Source organism: Microtus ochrogaster, chromosome 17, assembly GCF_000317375.1.
Source record: "Microtus ochrogaster isolate Prairie Vole_2 chromosome 17, MicOch1.0, whole genome shotgun sequence".
Taxonomy (NCBI): Eukaryota; Metazoa; Chordata; class Mammalia; order Rodentia; family Cricetidae; genus Microtus; species Microtus ochrogaster.
The window spans coordinates 16,881,921-16,893,952 of record NC_022019.1 but is presented as its reverse complement, the minus strand read 5'-3'; the positions used below and the strand labels follow the sequence as shown (position 1 = coordinate 16,893,952).

The 12,032-nt window shown below is 44.7% G+C and overlaps 1 protein-coding gene across 2 annotated transcripts in view; it reads right to left on the bottom strand.

The window, feature by feature from the left end:
- Positions 1-12,032, bottom strand: part of Gfra2 (GDNF family receptor alpha 2) — a 97,300-nt gene that overhangs the window by 11,335 nt on the left and 73,933 nt on the right. For both annotated transcript variants that reach the window (XM_005355602.2, XM_026783269.1), the window contains one exon: positions 741-850. In XM_005355602.2, coding sequence (XP_005355659.1) covers positions 741-850 — 110 coding nt within the window. The remainder of the gene's footprint in view (positions 1-740; positions 851-12,032) is intronic.

Sequence of the window (12,032 nt, the reverse complement as noted above, 5' to 3'; positions counted from 1 at the left end):
CCTAGAGAAGACCAGTCTCTATGCTGTCAGAAGGGCAGAAAAGACCCCAGCAGCTCAGCCCCAGCCTTCAGGTCCTTGCTTTCTCCCTCACAAATGTGCAGAGTGATTCTTCTAGAATCTAAAAGATGAAGGCACCCATCCTGGGTTGGATCTCAGCACTAGGATTTACCAACTAAGTGAGCCTGGTCAAGGAACTCAGATTCTCCTAAGCATCAGTTCCTTGTCTATGAAATATGGAGAGATGGCTCAGCGGTTAAGAGCACTGGCTGTTCTTCCAGAGGTCCTGAGTTCAATTCCCAGCCACCACATGGTGGCTCACAACCATCTGTAATGAGATCTGATGCCCTCTTCTGCCCTGCAGGTATACATGCAGACAGAACACTGTATGCATAATAAATGAATAGATCTTTTAAAAAAAAAGAAAGAAAAAAATATCAGCTACTTAGTGAAAGTTTCAGTATAAGAGTCCCGATTGACTGATTAGCAGGGCCTAGAAAGCTGTAGCTTAATTTCCAAGGCCTTATAACAAAAAAAAAAACAAAAACAAAAAAAAAAACGGTCCCCTCCTAGTAAGGAGTAGCCTCCCTCTGCTTTCCCCTGGCTGCTACTCTGAATCTGCCACAGGCAAGGTTGCACCTTGAGTCTCTTTCACTGACCTTGGGCTGGGCTGCAACACTCCCCACCCCAGTGAGGTTGTGAGGGGGTGCACTGAAAGCACAGAAAACACAAGGAGAGCTTACCAATCATGCCAGCGTAGGAGCCCAGACACGCCTGGTAGTTGTCCGCAGGGCAGCTGGTGAGTGTCCGGTAGGAGGCTCGACAGTTGGCGTGGAAGTCTGCCAGGCGGGACCTGGTGTCAGGAAAAGACCCAAGGAGGAAACAGTTTAGTCTGGCAGTCTGCTCCAGCCTCCTCCGCACTGCCTGGGGCATAGAAGCTCCACACTGCAGATCCTAGAACCTGAGGAAGTCGGGAGAGGGGGGAATAGAAAGTGAAGGGAGTCGGGCAGAGGCAGGCACAGTGCAATTTAAGAAAAGCCCCAGCCACGCATCTGTAACACCAGCACTTAGAGAGCTAAAAGCAGGGAGATTATCACAAGTTTGAGACCAGTCTGAGCTACATAGTGAGTTCCAGTGTCAGCCTGGAATGAAGTGTGAGATTTGTTTCAAAAAAAAAAAAAGAGCAAAACTAAAGTTCAGAGACACTGGCAATGCTCTCTAACTGGTTCCTGCTGTCAGAAAACAGAGAAGAGGGAAGAAGTGTGTTGACAGACAGCATCTAGGACCAGGGCAGGAAACTAGGTTCCACTTCCTACCAGCCAGAGCCTTGGAGAACGCTGCCCAAATCCTGGAACACATTGCGCTTCCCAACCCAAAGTGGTTCCCATGATTGCGACCCTAACCTGAAACTTAAACCAGAACTCAGGGACAAGGAGGAAGAGTCTCCTTAGGGTACGACCTCTCCTCGTTCTGGCCTGGACTCTTCTGCATCGTGTCAGAACAAAGGCCAACAGGCTGTCCCTCTCCTGCCTCCCAGGATCACCAGGCAGAGCCCACCTTGTAAAATTTTCTCTTCCTGACCAGCACGCCATCCATCGCCCGCTGCTGTCAGTTCCTGTGACACCGTGCACAGGACCCCTCTGTGCACAGCTATGACACACTCAGCCAGGAGCAGGACCGGGCCTGTTCCCTACCCCTGCCTCAGAACTGGATGTGAAGCAAAGTCTAACACCCACAGCTAGCCCCCTTCCTTCTCCCTCTTACCCTGGTGCTCTGGCCACAGAGCTTCTATAAGCCTGAACTAGAGGGGATTCCTCCCTCCCTCCCTCCCTTCCTCCCTATCATGCCTATGGCAAGCATCACCTCCTACAGGTAGTGTCCTGACTGTGTGACCTCATTTATCAGTTCATCCGAGTCTCTGACAGTGCAAGAGAAAGCATGGTCCCAATACACTCCAGACTTGTGGCTTTTAGAACTGTAAGCAAGGGTCTATTTCTGTCTTCAGTTGCCTAGTCCCTAGTACTTTGGTACATCCCTGGAAAACACCAGGCTTTTCAAAAGTTCCGCTTTGGTCAAATCTTCCCTTGCTTCAGAAGGAAGCAAGGGCAATAGGAAAAGATAAAGGCAGAAATGGAGATCCTGCAGAATCCTGCATTTTAGAGCAATCACTAGTTACCATCTTCCGTATGATGTTGTTCTGTATGACACCCCCCAACACACAAACACTCATGCATCCACGTGGGAATGTATAGAATCTGTCTCCCACTTCCGGCATCCCTAAAGCCACCCCCAACACTTCTCCACAGAGGACTTTTCCTATGACCACATAGTTCTGCTCTTTTTCTATCTGCAACTACACAGAAAATCTGCACCAGGCGACTCGACAGCACAGAGACTCGCTGGCATTGCCTTCTTTAGTCTCTCCAATGAGAACGCCCATTGCTAACACGGCAATTTTATTTCTTTCTTCATCCATATCCTCCAAGGTCCTGTTAAATGTGTTAAAGGATATGGTAGCTATATCCCTCATCCTTGCTCCAACTGGATTAGAGCATCTCCCCTGACATGTGACTGACAGAGTCAAGATGGGAATGGTAAGCACGTCAATATGACATCAGAAGGGAACCCCAATGGCATGGTCAAGGCAGCATGCTCCCCACTTCCTCCCCCCCAGATTAGGGCACAGGACTTGGGTGGAATGTCACTATCTGCTTATTTCCTTACAAATCACATGATCTGCCCAAAACTGGGCTGGGGGCTCCAGCTAGACCTGTAGCTGTTGGAGCCTCCTGGACTGCTCTAGTCACCGCCAGCAACCAGAGCAGCCTTCTCCTCTGTAACAAGTTTGACTCCAAAATCAAATGGCACTGGGAACTTGGAGTATCTTTCGGTTGGCCTGGAAGTCCAAGGAGCCTCTCAAAATGTCACCAGCTCAAAGGCTGGAGAAGGAATGGCAACATAAATGAAAGAAGAGGAGAGCGGTTCTTTGAGGGATCTAGGACATTTCCCTAGCAGACCATAGATCAGCCAGGCTCTGCAGGCGATGCGCGGGTGAGGATGCAAGCCAGGGAACAGACGGTAAAAGAGGACAGACGTTTTCAAGAGTTGTGGCTAGAGGGGCTCCTGAGCTGGTAAGGAGGAAGGCAGTCCAGCTGCTTTGAGAGCCATCTGTAACATGGCTGTGCTCAGTCCCTTGCCCTGTTATGTGACCTGGGGCTCACTGGTGTGTCTCTGGTACTCAGTGTCCCTGCTTAACAAACAGAAAGCTTTGTCTGCCCAGAGCTTCAATAAAGCGATGAGAAATACCAGACAGAGCAGCCAGCCACCAACGTAGACAGGGATCATCATCTTTGTTGCCTTCTCTATGCAGATGTCTGGTCCCCAGCACTATGCCTGGGTCTGGCAAGTACAAACAAGAAACAGCTTTTCACGACCCACAGAGAAAACACACCACTTTATCCTGTGTCGAGATGGGAAGGGAGGGCTCCATAGACAGCTTGCTGGGTCCCAAGAGACCCTGCCCCCCTGAGCCCACTCTCCCTTTCCATGCCATGAAGAATGTAGCAGGGAGGACAGGCCCTGGAAGCTGGGAAATGTGCACAGAGCCCCCATGGCCAGGCCCCAGAGTGATGTGCAGGAAAAGCAGCATCTCAGCCCTATGTGGCTCCAGCCTCCTGCTCTTAAAGAAGTCTGGGGGTTAGAGCCAGGACCCCAGACAAGAAACTGTACAGAGAAAAGAGAAGGGGAGGATGTGGGTTTGGACCAGCAGTAGGTGAGGGAAAGGAAGGGAAGGGAAGCAGCTAGGCCTTCTGCTGTCAGCGTCACCACTCTCAGCATTATGACATTCTGGCAAGCGAAGGGGACAAATGGGGCCATTTAGGAGGTTGCCAAGTCCAAGTCTCCAGGAGGCCTTTGATTGCTCAAGTTTTTCTCTGCCTCTCAATCTGTGATAAACCCATAGCAGCGGGCTCCCTCCGCCCGCTAAAAAGGACCAAGTGGAGTCAATTTCCTTCCATGCCTGTACAAACTCCAACAACCCCAACACAATGAGAACCAACCACATGAACACTCCAGCCTAACCCATAATATGTGGGGTGCCAGCTGGTGATCTCCATCTCCTCCAGGCAAAATGTCACTCATCCCCTCCACCCTGGGATGTCATTGGTCTCTAGGATTCTGTACCGCTGCCAAGAGTTGATCTTTGACTGGATAAGTCTTCCACATCACAGATTTCTGCCTTTAAGTCACTCCCATACACACACAGAAAAGAGATGGGGTGAAGAAATGGTGAGCGGCAAAGACAGACAGACAGACAGACAGATAAACAGAGAGAAAGAAGCAGAGAGCCAGCAAGAGCACTGAAATGGACACAAACCAATTCCTATTCACTGAGTTCAGGGGAGCAGGTGGATTGCCCCAAAATCACAAGTCCTCTGTGAGCAGGCTTCATTAAGAGCTCTGGCCTGTTCAATCACAGGGAAGCAGCAGGAGAGAGGCACTTGACCCTAATTTGATGAAAAGGTGGCCATATTAGATGCTGGATGCCCATCTCATTTGAATTTCAGATGAATGTGAGTTTTTTAATTATTACTATTATTATAATACATCTCAGACATACTTGTACTAAAAAAAAGTTTTCTGATCTGGAATTCAAATTTTACTGGGAATCCTCTTATTTTTATCTGTTAGCACAGGTGCCCCAGCAAAAGGAGAAAGAGCAGAGCTGGGTATGCAGAAAACAACCCAAATAGGAGCACTCACCCAGACTTGGGGGGTGGGGCACTTCTCAAAGAAATTCTCCAAGTGTGGTAACCAGGCACAGACTACCTGCACTGTCATTGGCCAGAAATTGTTGGACATGCTAATTCTCTAGGCTCCGCCCCAAACACACCCTTCCTGAAACAGCAACAGAGCTAGGAATCTCTCCACTAGGCCTCCAGAGGGTGGGGTGGCAGGCTCCAGGCTGAAGTGAGGCCATCTGAACAGGCTGCAGAGTTGAGCTTAGGAGAGCTTTTCAGGTCCTGCTTTCTGGTCTCAGCTTTCAATGCTCCTACTTTACACCCCAGCAGAAGAATTAAAATCCTAGGAGACTTGTGGCTACATGTAGAATATGCATGCTTCTGTACATATAAGTACATACGTGTGCACACATGAACAAGTGTACACACATATATGTACACAGACACATATATGCACACACATACACACACACACTCCTGCACCCAAAGAGATACATAGTACACAGTTATATAAACACGCTCTTCTAACTACTTTGTGTGTGGTGTTATCCAAAAGAAAGGACACAGATCTGTGTTTTATAAGTGACATTCTGTCTTGGTCCAGGCTGTAACACCTTGTCAAATCTCTTAAGGAGTGCTACATTTTGAATCTGAAGTATCTCCGTAGACCCACGCTTTGGGTGTATGTATGTTCCATAGCTATTGGTGCTGGAAGGGGACTGTGGAGCCTTAGGAGGAAGGAACTAGCAGCCATCTAGAGGTGGGGTTTTGAAGGCTTTAGCCTGCTCCCTAATTCTGGCCACTCTGCTTCATTAATGATGTGAGAATCCTCTACCACATGCTGCCACCACCATGAATTCTGCCATGTCCTCCCTGCCATGACAGACAGACTGAGACTCGGGATAGACTGTATGGACACCACCTCTGGGATCAGGTGGACACCTGGCCTAGACTGGATCAACTCTGAAACCCCTTTCTCTTGGCCATTATGGTCCAAAGAGGAATCCCTGACTAAGGTTTTCCTGATGCAAGAAAGAACATTATTTGCTTTCTGGTTTCCAGACTAGAGCACAAACATACCAGCTCCACAGTAGTGGCCTTGGGGTCACATTCAAAACACTTCCATAACAATTCGAAAGAAGAAAGGAAAAAAGGAGAGAGGGGATAGAAAGGGGAGAAGAAAGGGAAGAGGGGGAGGGAGGAAGGGAAAGAGACTTCCTTGCTTCCTAGGATACACCTCTATAACTCCTATATTTTATTTTGTGAGCCAATCAATTTTTTTATTTTTAACCAAGCTGTGTCTCTGTTAGTTAATTTACTTTTTAATTATTGACTACTACTTAGCTTCACTCTCTGCTATTAAACGGCTTTTTCTGGCCAAGCTCGAAACCACCAGGAAAAAGCACGCCATGAAAAGGTTAAGCAGAAGCCTAGGGAGACAGATCAGTGGGTGAAGCACTTGCCTCATGAGCATAAGGACCTGCTTCCAATCCAGCACTCACATAAAATACTAGCATGATGGCATGTGCTTATGATTCTAAGGCTGGAGTACAGAGACAGGAGGATTCCTGAGGTTCACCAGCCAGCCAAGCCCAACAGTGATGAGAGACCCTGTCTCTGATGAAGGGACATTGTGGCTGGATGACACCTCATCTCATCCTCTGGCTTCCACATTTACCATGTGCACACACGGCGGTCACGCCCCAAACAGAGACACACCAAAACATAATATCAATTAATTAATTTTGTAAAAAAAGAAGAAAAAAATTTTCCCTTGGAGCTCACTCCTGACAAACTGTCACGCACACCCCAACCCGCCCTGGACCCAGACTGGAAACACCTCAGTCCCAACCATCTGTAACCTTTCCCCTGGCTCAGGAGCACGCTCCAGCCAAAGTAAAGCCTATCTAAGGCAGCTTCACCCCTCCTGCTCCCGCAAAACTACCACATGAAACACAAGCCAGCAGGAACCCGGACAAGCCGCTCCCCTCCCCCGCAACTATACAACTACCATGTTTATCAACTGTGTACAGCTGCCATACCCTGTTTACAGTCCTCTGAGACTGAACCAAAGCAAACTGGCCTGGCTTGGCACAGATATGGACAGAAAGCACTCCCCCAACTGACCAGCTATGAGCAACCCAGGAAATCATATGCACACACACATACACACACACATACACACACACACCCTCCCACACCCTTACCTGCCTCTTCTTACCTAGTCTTCTCTGAGTTGCCCAATCCTCTGCTTACCTCCAGGCTCCAGCTTTGTGGGCATTAAACATTTAGCAAGACACATTGAACAACCACCTAACTCCAGATGACCAGGTCTCATCAGGAAAACAAATGTAAGCAATACAAAAAAGAATAAGGAGAAGGAGGAAGAAAGAAAGAAAAAGAAAGAAAGAGAGAGAGAGAGAGAGAGAGAGAGAGAGAAAGGTAAAGAAAAAGAAAACACCAGTCCCATAGCCATGGTCCCCAAGAAGAAATTCACGACACAGAATTCCACAGAACAATTATAAGTCTGTTCAAAGAGGTCAGAGAGTTTAAAGACAGCCCCAGTGCTAGAATGACCTCTGGACAGTAATAAACTGACTGTATCCCAAGTAAACACAAACACATCTGAATGAAAGAAGGACGCTCATTCAGGGTATGAAAATAGAATTCAGGGAAGAAGTAGAAATACCATAGAAGAAAATTAACCTGAAATAAAGCTGGAAATGAAACTCTCCACTAGTCCAATAAAAAGTTCAGCCGAGAGTTTCACCAGCCAAATGGATCGTGCGGAAGACAGAATATTTGGGCTTAAAGACAAATTAGAGGAACTGGACCATTCAACCAAAGAAAATGGAAAAATGAAACTTTAATGCATGAGCAGATGATGCAGGGTCTGCGAGACACCAAAACAGGCCAAATCTGTTAACTACAGGCAGAGAAGGAGAAGACTCCCATGTCAAAGTCAGAGAAAATATCTTCAGTAAAGACATAAAATAAAAATTTCTAAAACTTGGGAAAAATAAGTTCATACAGGAATAAGAGGCCCAAAGAACACCAAATAGGCAGGCCCAGAAGAGAATATTTATTCACAACAGCATGATTAAAATACAAAAAAAAAAAACCCACAGAATAAAGAAAGGACATTGAAAGCTCCGAGGGAGAAATGCTAAGTCACATACATACAAAGGCAGGCCCATCTGAATAACAGTTGATGATTACTCAGAGAAATCTTTAAAGCCCGAAAATCTAGGAAAGATAGATTCCAGGCTCTGAAAGATCATAACTGCCAAGAGAGACTATTAAACTCAGGAAAGCTATCTTTTATAAGTAAAGGGGAAATAAAAACTTTCCATGATAAAAACAAACTAAAGGAATTTATGACCATTAAGTCAACTCTTCAGAGGATGCTGGAGAGAACACTCGAGACCGAAGAGGAAGATAAATACATCCAAGAGCCTATAGAGAAAAATAGACAATACCAGAGCAATTCATCATCGAAACTAAGAAAATCTCACAAACCCATCAAAACTACAGAAATTAATATACACCTTTCAGTAATAAGTCTGAATGCTAATGGTCTCAACTCCCCAATTAAAAAAAATACAGACTATCAAACTGAATTAAAAAACAAGATCCATCTTTGCTTCCAAGAAGCATACCTTACCATCAAGGGAAACATCACCCTGGAATAAAGTTATTGATGGGAAAGACTGCCTACAAGTACTGGACTAGGAAGCAAGCAAGCGGAGCTGTTCTGATACCTTAGAAAATCGACTCCAAACCGAAACTGGTCAAAGGAAATAAAGAAAGACACTTCATGCTCACAAGGCAATGCTTAATAAGAGGACATCAATTCTAAGCATATGTGCACCAAACACAAGAGCACCCAATTTTAGAAAACAAAATTCTACTAGATATAAAACAACAAATTAGCCCCAAAACGGTAATCGTAGGAGCTTCGATACCCCAATCTCACTCACAGACAGGTCATCTAAACAAAATTTAGATAGGAAAACATTGGAATTAAATGGCACCAATAATCAGAAGGACCTATTGGACATCTATAAGACATTCCACTGAAATGGTAAGTAATACACATTCTTCTCAGTAGCACGTAGAAGAGTCTCCAAAACAGACCACAATTCAGGACACAAAGCAAGCCTTAACAAATATAAGAAAATGGACTCCGGGAAACTTGGCCCCGTGGTTAGCTGTAGATCCCTGTATTGGCTTCCATCTGTTTCTGGATGAGAGTTCTAGCTTCTGTGGGGTTGCGGACTATAGGCTGGTTATCCTTTGCTTTATGTCTGATCTCCACTTACAAGTGAGTACATACTATATTTGTCCTTCTGGGTCTGGATTAGCTCACTCAGGATGGCTTTTTCTAGTTCCATCCATTTACCTGCAAATTTAAACATGTCATTGTTTTTTACCACTGAGTAGTACTCCATTGTGTAAATGTACCACATTTTCTTTATCCATTCTTCGGTTGAGGGGCATCTAGGTTGTTTCCAGGTTCTGGTTAATACAAATAATGCTGTTATGAACATAGTTGAGCACATGTCCTTGTGGAGTAAGTGTGCCTCCTTTGGGTATATGTCCAAAAGTGATATTGCTGTGTCTTAAGGTAGACTGATTCTTAATTTTTCAAAAAAAAAAAAAATACCATACTGATTTTCAAAGTGGTTGTACAAGTTTGCACTCCCATCAGCAATGGCTGAGTGTTCCTCTTACTCCACATCCTCTCCAGCATAAGTTGTCATCAGTGACGGAGGAGCAGTAATATGAACAAAGGGGTCAAGACCATGATGGGGAAACCTACAGAATCATCTGAGCCAAGCTAGTGGGAGCTCACTGACTCCAGACTGACCCCTGGGGAACCTGCATAGGACCAAACTAGGCCCTGTGAATGCAGGCGACAATAGTGTGACTTGAGCAGTATATGGAGGCCACTGAAGGTGGGACCAGGATCTAACCCTAATGCATGACTCTGTGGAGCCCATTCTCTGTGGAGAGATACCTCCTTACTCAGCCTGGGAGGGAGTGGGCAGGGGAGACCTTGGTCCTGCCTCAACAAGGTGACGGGATTGACTTAGATGACTTCCCAGGGGAGGCCTTACCCTCTCTGAAGAGCAGATGGGGGGTGGGGTACAGGGAAGGTGGGGGGAGGAGAGACGAGAAGAGAGGGGAAACTGGGATTGGTATGGGGAAAAAGTTATTAATTAATTAGTTTACAAAGACTAAAAAAGCAAATATAAGAAAATGGAAATAACTTCCTCTATTCTGTCTGACCACAATGGAATAAGTCTAGATATCAAGAGCAAGAAAACTTCACCAAGTCCATAAGCACATGGAGACCAAACTACTCTATTAAATGATAATTGGGTCACTGAAAAAAAACAAGAAGGAAATAAACATAAAATCGAATGAAAATGAAACCACATCATACCAAAGTCTATGGGAAGTAATGAAGGCCGTCCTAAAAGGAAAGTTTGTAGTGCTAAGTGCCTATATCAAAACTTCTAAATGATTTCAAACAAACAAATTTAATGATGCACTGTAAGGCCTTAGAAAAACAAGAGTAAACAAATCCAAAGTTAGTAAACGGGTGAAAATAATCAAGATCAGAGCAAAAATTAATAAATAGAAATTACATAAACAATATAAAGAATGAAACAAAGATCTGGCTCTTCGGAAAGATAAATGAGACTGACAAACTGTTAGCCAAATTAACTAAAGGAAAAAGAGAAACACCTAAATCAATAAAATTGAGATGACGAGAGAGACATAACACATACCAATGAAATTCGGAAAATCACAAGACATATCTTAAAAACATACATTCCACTAAATTGGAAAATTAAAAGAAATGAATGAATTTCTCAATGTATATGACCTACTAAATTCATACCAAGATAAAATGAAGAATTTAAACAGATAAATAACCAACAATAAAGCGAAAGCAGAAACAAACAGTCTCCAAACCAGGAAAGCCCCAGGATTTCTCCTGGGTTAACACAGATGCAAAAATCCTCTGTAAGATGCTTGCAAACTGATTCACTGCAGATTTTCACCAGACCTATGAAAAAGAACTACAACTAATGCTATTTAAATTATTACAAAAAATAGAAAAGGGGGAAATTCTTCCAAACTCTTTTTTCTAAAGCCAGCATTACCCCAATACCAAAACCAGACAAAGACACAATAAACAAAAAAGTACACAACAAACTCCAAGATAAACACGGTAGCAAAAATTCTCAATAAAATACTTGCAAACTGAATCCCAGATCACCTCCAAAAAGATCACCCATCATGATTGAGCTGACTTCACTCCAGTAGTGCTGAGATAGTTCAGCATCCTAAATCAATAAATATATATTCATACAAATACTGCAAACCTGTTAAAAAAAATACTATGAACAGCCTTTGGGCCCCCAGGGAAGACTCTACTGCTGCTTGGCCAGACTGACATAGCTCTAGTCACCTTCTAAATGTGTATACTTGTACCCACAGTCAAAGGCTACTCTTGCCCTTAATTAGAGAAGCCTTTCTTCACAGTGAATGGATGCAGAAACCCACGGCTGCACAAGATGCTGATATTATAAGGTTGGTTGAGGAGTCAGCCCTAAACAAGATATTAATGCTCTTTTGGTTAGTCTTATCAACGTGGCACAGCCTGGAGGAGACTCAGTTGATGATTGACAAGATCAGATTGGCCTGTGGCCATGTCTGTGAGTGATTGATTATTGATTGACTCAGAACAGCCCAACCCACTGGGGGTGGTACCATCCTTAGGCAGTTAGGACTGAGTTTCATAAGCTGAGTGAGCCTGAGAGCAAGCAGTGTTCCTCCATGATTCCTATCTCAAGTGTCTGACCTGGACGACCTCAGAGATGGATTGTGACCTGGAAGTGTGAGTTAAATAAATTCTTTCCTACCCATTCTCTTAAGGACCAGGGGGCAGGGGGTAGGGGGTGTTACGTAAAAGCCTTAAGTAACAACTTAACAGATTCTGGGAGAAGGGATCATAGTAGACATTTGTAGACCCCTTGATGAGTCCACCAGGCTCTGATAGATAGTTCTAAACCTGTATTCATACAGATATCCCTGGCTAAACTCTACTATATACAAAATAAAACAAAAGTCATGAATATGGAAGACAGATTTATAGAGAAGGGGGACTTGCTAAGAAGGGAGGCAAATAAGAGAAGGTATGGGGTTAGGTAGGATAACCAGGATGCAGTGTGTGTGTGTGTGTGTGTGTGTGTGTGTGTGTGTGTGTGTGTGTGTGTGTGT